Source organism: Sander vitreus, chromosome 24, assembly GCF_031162955.1.
Source record: "Sander vitreus isolate 19-12246 chromosome 24, sanVit1, whole genome shotgun sequence".
NCBI classification, from domain to species: domain Eukaryota; kingdom Metazoa; phylum Chordata; class Actinopteri; order Perciformes; family Percidae; genus Sander; species Sander vitreus.
Window position 1 is genome coordinate 460,001 of NC_135878.1, and position 7,500 is coordinate 467,500.

A 7,500-nucleotide genomic window follows, 5' to 3' on the forward strand; every position below is an offset into this window, starting at 1 on the left:
AACGTTCACCAACGCCCTAACAAAACTAATGTTCCTAATGCTAAATATGGCTTTTAGCTATTTGTAGTATAAACTAGAGGATGGATACTTGAACCGAGCCCGACAGGACCCGCTTATTATGTAGGTGCGTGCCTGTGTTAACGTGAGCTTGTTGCCCCGTGTGAGCCGTCATCTGTTGACATTTCTGAATGCCTTCCTACAGCTGCTTAATGAAAGCTTTCCACACAAACAAACGTACATGTGTCATTAGTATGAGAAAGAAACGAGATGTCTCGGGCTCGGACAGAAATATCTTAATGCCTGTCGGGTTCGGGCCGGGCTCGGACAGGACAATGGTCGCTTTTTTTGAAACTGTATTAACCTTTCTACTATCTCAGGGGAGGATGTGTTTGCACCATGGGGCTCTTAGTTTATGTTCAGCAGAGGTGTCAACATGTGAAGCTGCTGCTGCTGCTGCAACATCTGGAGGCCTGACAGGAAGACACACAGCTGTCTTGTCTTGTCTGTCTGTCTGTCTGTCTGCAGAACAGATCCACTTCCTCTCTCCCGTCAGGTTTTCCACATGTCCATCTCGGTGGAAAGAGGATGCTGACACTTGTTGTTGCATTGGGTTATAAATGCGTGCAGATAAAAGTCAAACTGCTCTCAGCTCCGACTTCCTTTTTTCTCCCTCTCGGCTATTTTAAACCTATTTTCCCTCCTCGCTCGTCTGGACTTTGTCTTTGTGTTTCTGCTGGAAAATGTGATCGTTATCTATCTTTTCCTTTTGTTTTGTCGGGGTAAGATGGTGTAACAGCTCCTCAGGGATCATCGTTTTATTTATTTATGCTTTTTAAAATCACTTTGACTCTGTGTGTTTTTAAACTGAGACTAATGAGAGTCTGACAGTAATGAAAGACAAACAGCAGCGGCTGATTGGCTGCCGTCACAACCAAACATCACGCTGCTGTCCAAAACAAACACACACACACAGAGAGAGAGACACACACACACAGAGAGAGAGAGAGACACACACACACACACACACACACACACACACACATATGTCCTCCCCCAGCTGCCTCTACAAACACACTGTTTGTTGTGACTATATAACACTTCAAAACCACATTATAGAGTTAAAGAAACATTTGAGATAAAGTCAGCGGACCCCAACCGTCGGTCAAGTGATTTGTAAGAAAAATAAGATCATTTTTCTGACTTTTCTTGTAAATCTGAGCAGGAAAACTCATTCATGTTCACACTAAAGTCATAAATAGGATCCACAACTCAAAGATATTCAGTTTACTGTCACAGAGGAGAGAAGAAACTAGACAATATTTACATTTAACAAGCTGCAATCACACGTTTTAGACTCAACCGATTAATCAATTATCAAAATAGTTGACCACTAATTGATTAATCATTGCATCTCTAGTCATAAACTGCCACGATGAAAGGATCACAAGCCAGAAAAACTTGCAGGCTGCTGCCAAAAAAACCCCAAACCAATCTCTCTGTGAATGACTGTAGAAGCCCAAAAAGCCTCCAGGTGCCTACAGACAGGAAGTGTGATGTCACACAGGTGTCGTTACCTTCAGAGCTGCCTCCGTTCATGCTCTCGGTGCTGGACTGGGTCAGCACCGCCCTCCTGCTCCTCCGCAGGGATCGGTTGTTGCAGGGGCTTCCCAGCGGAGTGGAAGTGGCCGCCCCGTCCCTCCTGGAGAAGATCCCGCTGAAGAAGCGAACCAGACGCCTCTCGCTGGAGCGCCCGCCTCCTCCCCTCAGCAGGAAGCCTCCTTCTGATGCGTCCTTCTCGTCCGCTAGTCGAAGCAGGTCGCTGTTGTCCAGCGTCCGGTTCTTGTTGCCTCGCGCTCTCTCCCAGCGACTCAGCTCTGACATGGAGTCCGTCTTGTTCAGGACAGCTCCGACCTCCAGAGTCCTGCTCTTCTGTCTGGTGAGGTCGAGGCGAGATGCAGCTGGCGCAACAGGAGCCTCTGCGTCCTTCTCGCCACTGGCGTCCTTCTCGCCACTGGCGTCTTTCTCGTCCTTTTCGTCACGGCTGATACAGCCAGAGCTGCTGTGGTGTTTGTCCTTGGAGAGCGCCCGTAGACGCAGCAGCTCGCCCCCGCTCCAGTGTCTGAAGCTGAAGCTGCGACGCAGCAAACCGGGCGCCCGCTTCAGAGGCGGAGTCTCGGGCGAAGAAGCTTTGGCGGCTTTCCCGTTGCTTTTGGAGTGAGGCATTTTCCCTTCTACGCTCAGAGGAGCATCAGAGCTGCGCTCCTCCATGCTCTTAGCTTTCAGGAGTCGTTTCTTCTTGTCGATGCTGCTGTTCTCCACATCTGTCGGTGGAGTTTCAGTGCAAATATCCTTTTTAAGTGCGTCTGGATCCTCCGTTTCCTCTCGAGTGTCCCCCGGACTCCCCGTGTCCTCTGCGGCGTGCTCTGCCACCGGGCTGGCGGCCTTTTCCTTCAGCTCTTTCTGCAGGTGAAGCTTCCTGGACAGCTTCAGCCTCCCCAGCTCCAGCTTCCCCGTGCTGAACGTCCTGAAGTTCCTCATATAGCCGTGAGAAGACGAGAGGTCATCCGACTCGTCCTCCACTTCCTTCAGCTGCTCCAGCAGCCCGCTGCGCTGGATATCCACCGGGCCACTCACCTTGGGCCGCTGAGGATCATCATCATCTAAACTCTCCCTCTTCACCAAGGTCAGGGAAATCCGGTAGACTGTTTTCCTCTGAGGCGTTCCCCTCTCCATCCTCTCAGTGCAGTTACTGTCCAGCAGGTACATCACTAACACTATTTAAAGTGATCTAAAGCAACTTTAATGTGGCTGTATTCCACTTAAAAAACACGAAATTATCTATATAGGTATATATATTTATATATATATATACACACAGTTACCGTTTCCTACACACTAATGTCTGCAGACTGACGGTTAAAATCCAACATTGAATGTGTGATCCAACTCCTTCACACACGGATAAAACGGGTTCAACAGCACCAGAGAAAAAACGCTATAACCAGATGTGCAAACAGCGCGGACTTCGACGCAGGAAATACATTCCGCATTCATCCCAGCGGAATTTAAAACTGGCAACAAACACTGCTCTCTGTCCGCGACCGCCGGCATGCAGAAACACTTAACTATCAGGCAGAGAAGTCCTTAGCTCTACTGACAGCTCTGGGTCCTCTGCGCCAGTGTCCGCGTCTCCATTACAAACACACAAAAACACAGAGGTAAATATTATTCCACCGCAGAGTCCCGGACGGTGCCAGAGAGTCGTCTCCCATTGTGTGCGCACATCCCCCGCAGAGCAGCGCAGCCAGCCGAGCCCCTTTCACCCCAAACCGGCTTTATTGTGATTCAAATGTTCCTGGATTTAGAGTCGAGGCCCCGGGCCGTCCCTCCCTTCTTCTGCAGCTCCTCTGCTCCGGCTTTAACCCTCTCTGACAGCGACACAAGGATCGGCAGCCACGGTCAGTCCCCTTCACTTCTCCGCTGCTCTCTGAACACACTCCGCTCCACGCACAGACACAGACCTGCCAGCAGCAAGGGCTGATCGGAAAACACGGAGCGGAGTCCGTGCTAAGACTGGATCTGGACTCCATAGCTAACTCCATTCATTCAGTTACACGCCAGAAAAACGGATAAAACAAATCCTAATATCCTTTTAAATGACTTACATATATTCACAGATTCTGTTTAGTTTTGAACATCTCTAAATTCCTGTTAATAACCTGACTATTTAAAAAGGTTTCCCTCTTTAGGAGGGGTAGATGTCCTCCTGGATGACAACACTAAACATGTTTATAAAAACATACAGTCTTTGGTTTAATTCATGACTCAACAGAAATAAAAAGTAAATGTCACGTTACTGTGTTTTATTTTATTTAGTTATTTAACCTTTATTTAACCAGGTAGGCCGTTGAGAACGGGTTCTCATTTGCAACGGCGACCTGGCCAAGAGAAGCGTAGGTGTGCAAGACAACAAATAGCTCCTCGACTCCTTGGTCCCCGGTGAAGACTGTCTTAAAGCTCTTATTTCTGCCCTGAGGAGCGAGCATGGAGGAGCGAGCATGGAGGAGAGAGCATGGAAGAGGGAGCATGGAAGAGGGAGCATGGAGGAGGGGGCATGGAGGAGGGGGCATGGAGGAGGGAGCATGGAGGAGAGGACATGGAGAGAGAGCATGAGGAGGGAGCATGAGGAGAGGGCATGGAGAGAGAGCATGAGGAGGGAGCATGAGGAGAGAGCATGGAGGAGAGGGCATGGAGAGGGAGCATGGAGGAGAGGGCATGGAGGAGAGGGCATGGAGGAGGGAGCATGGAGGAGAGAGCATGGAGGAGGGGAGCATGGAGGAGGGAGCATGGAGGAGAGAGCATGGAGGAGGGAGCATGGAGGAGGGAGCATGGAGAGAGAGCATGAGGAGGGGCATGAGGAGAGAGCATGGAGGAGAGAGCATGGAGGAGAGAGCATGGAAGAGGAGCATGGAGGAGGGAGCATGGAGGAGAGAGCATGGAGGAGGGAGCATGGAGGAGAGAGCATGGAGGAGGGAGCATGGAGGAGGGGGCATGGAGGAGAGAGCATGGAGGAGGGAGCATGAGGAGGGAGCATGGAGGAGGGGGCATGGAGAGGGAGCATGGAGGAGAGAGCATGGAGAGAGAGCATGGAGGAGAGAGCATGGAGGAGAGAGCATGGAAGAGGGAGCATGAGGAGAGAGCATGGAGGAGAGAGCATGGAAGAGGGAGCATGGAGGAGAGAGCATGGAGGAGAGAGCATGGAGGAGAGAGCATGGAGGAGGGGGGCATGGAGGAGCGGGCATGGAGGAGGGGGCATGGAGGGAGAGAGCATGGAGGAGGGAGCATGGAGGAGAGGGCATGGAGGAGAGGGCATGGAGGAGAGGGCATGGAGGAGGGGGCATGGAGGAGGGAGCATGGAGGAGGGAGCATGGAGGAGGGAGCATGAGGAGAGGGCATGGAGGAGGGAGCATGGAGGAGGGAGCATGGAGGAGGGAGCATGGAGGAGAGAGCATGGAGGAGGGAGCATGAGGAGAGGGCATGGAGGAGGGGGCATGGAGAGGGAGCATGGAGGAGAGAGCATGGAGAGAGAGCATGAGGAGGAGCATGAGGAGAGAGCATGGAGGAGAGAGCATGGAGGAGGGAGCATGAGGAGGAGCATGGAGGAGGGGGCATGGAGAGGGAGCATGGAGGAGAGAGCATGGAGAGAGAGCATGAGGAGAGAGCATGGAGGAGAGAGCATGGAAGAGGGAGCATGGAGGAGAGAGCATGGAGGAGAGAGCATGGAAGAGGGAGCATGAAGGAGGGAGCATGGAGGAGAGAGCATGGAGGAGAGAGCATGGAGGAGGGAGCATGGATGTATATGATGTATGATGTATGATGTATACTGTGTCTGTTGTTGTTTTTTATACATTAATAATGTACAAAAAACAACAGACAAGAGACAATTGCGGAGGAAATATGGAAATATGAGAAGAATATGAGAAGCTGGACCACATATAGAAGACGAAGATGTTCGGCTGTACGCTCGTGGTTTTGTTTCTATCGAGGCAAGAAGAGGAACTCCAGCTCATGTTTTCCAGGCTCCACTAGTTTCCATAAACAGGGTGGAGTCTCCTCCTCCTCCTCCTCCTCCTCTCTGTCTGTCAAGCTCTTTAAAGCCTCCCGGCGGCCATGGAGGCTCAAACCCCCTCATCATCATATCTGAGGCCGCACAGAGCTGGAAACACAAACAGCAGCCGGTTTTATTATAACGGGGAGATATAACTGTGTGAGGGTGGAGGTTGCAGTGAATGCAGGTAAGAGTTTTCCCTCCTCTACTGTTTTTATGCTCAGCTTGTTGCTTTTATTTCAAACTCTGCACAAATATTACAGCAAAACAAACAGCAGTCGCTTACACTTTGGAGAGTGTGTGTGTGTGTGTGTGTGTGTGTGTGTGTGTGTGTGTGTGTGAGTGTGAGTGTGAGAGAGTGTGAGTGTGTGTGTGTGTGTGTGTGTGTGAGTGAGTGTGAGAGTGAGTGTGTGTGTGTGTGTGTGTGTGTGTGTGTGTGTGTGTGTGTGTGTGTGTGTGTGTGTGTGTGTGTGTGTGTGTGTGTGTGTGTGAGTGTGAGAGAGTGTGAGAGAGTGTGAGTGTGTGTGTGTGTGTGTGTGTGTGTGTGTGTGTGTGTGTGTGTGTGTGTGTGTGTGTGTGTGTGTGTGTGTGTGTGTGTGTGTGTGTGTGTGTGTGTGTGTGTGTGTGTGAGAGTGTGTGTGTGCGTGTGAGAGAGTGTGAGTGAGTGTGTGTGTGTGTGTGTGTGTGTGTGTGTGTGTGTGTGTGTGTGTGTGAGTGTGTGTGTGAGTGTGTGTGTGTGTGTGTGTGTGTGTGTGTGTGTGTGTGTCTCTGTGTTTGGCACCTTTAAGACAAAAGCATCCTTAGAAAATGTTGCCTTTATGCGTGTTCATCTGTTATATGCACCAGCTGACATTGCCTGGCACGTATTGTGGAGTGTATGCCTGTATGCCTGTATGATGAATGGTGCTAAAAAATAAATCCCAAAAAAAAAACAGTGTGTAATGATGTAGGCTAGTTAAGGTCTTTAAAGTTGTCGTCGCAGCAGCTTTAAAATATTCCAGGTGGAGGGAGAGTGTTGCGATGTGAGCTGCTTCTCTTTGATCACTTTCTAAACTAAAGTGAAATCCTGAGTGGAAACTCAGCGCTTTCTTTCATCCTCCGTCTCCACCCGTCCTCTGAAGTGTCTCCCCCCGTCTCAGAGGAGGAGGAGGAGGGTGCAGCGGGGGAGATTAACTCCTCCTCACCCAAGAACTCGGCCTCGGACGCCTTCTGGATTATTACAGGGATTAATCAAGATTAGAGCAGCAGCAGCAGGCAACTTTCTCCTTTCACCTCACCTCGCTCCCACAAAGGAGATCATTTGGGCTTTGAAAAAGGACAAAGATCTGTGATAACTCATTGGATTTCATCGGACAACAACACTCCTCAAAGTCGCTTTGGAAATGATATTTTAGGACCAATCTGAGGTTTCTTCTTTCAAGATTCTAAAAAATACTTATATTTTTTGTTTGTCTGTGTGTGTGTGTGTGTGTGTGTGTGTGTGCGCGTGACTGTATGTCTGTGTGTGTGTCTGTCTGTGTGGGTGTATGTGTCTGTGTGTCTATGTGCCTATGTGAGTGTGTGTCTGTGTTTGTCTGTCTGTGTGTGTGTCTGTGTATGTGTCTCTGTGTGTGTATGTGTCTCTGTGTGTGTGTGTGTGTGTGTGTGTGTGTGTGTGTGTCTCTGTGTGTGTGCGTGTCTCTGTGTGAGTGTGTGTGTATGTGTCTCTGTGTGTGTGTGTGTGTGTGTGTGTGTGTGTGTGTGTGTGTGTGTGTGTGTGCAGGCACATGCGTGTGTGTCTGTGTGTGTGCGTGTGTGTCTGTGTGTGTGTCTGTCTGTGTGTGTGTCTGTGTATGTGTCTCTGAGTGTGTGTGTATGTGTCTCTGTGTGTGTGTGTATGTGTCTCTGAGTGT

The 7,500-nt window shown here is 50.1% G+C and overlaps 1 protein-coding gene across 2 annotated transcripts in view; it reads right to left on the reverse strand.

Annotated features, from left to right (window-relative positions):
- Positions 1-7,500, reverse strand: part of agap1 (ArfGAP with GTPase domain, ankyrin repeat and PH domain 1) — a 201,394-nt gene that overhangs the window by 156,367 nt on the left and 37,527 nt on the right. Inside the window, exon 1 of one of the 2 annotated variants that reach the window (XM_078243659.1) lies at positions 1,575-3,499. The exons of the other annotated variant lie outside the window; for it this stretch is intronic. Within the exon in view, the coding sequence (XP_078099785.1) occupies positions 1,575-2,766 (1,192 nt within the window). The 5' untranslated portion in view covers positions 2,767-3,499. Of the gene's footprint in view, positions 1-1,574; positions 3,500-7,500 lie in introns of those variants that run through there. 2 annotated transcript variants of the gene reach the window in all.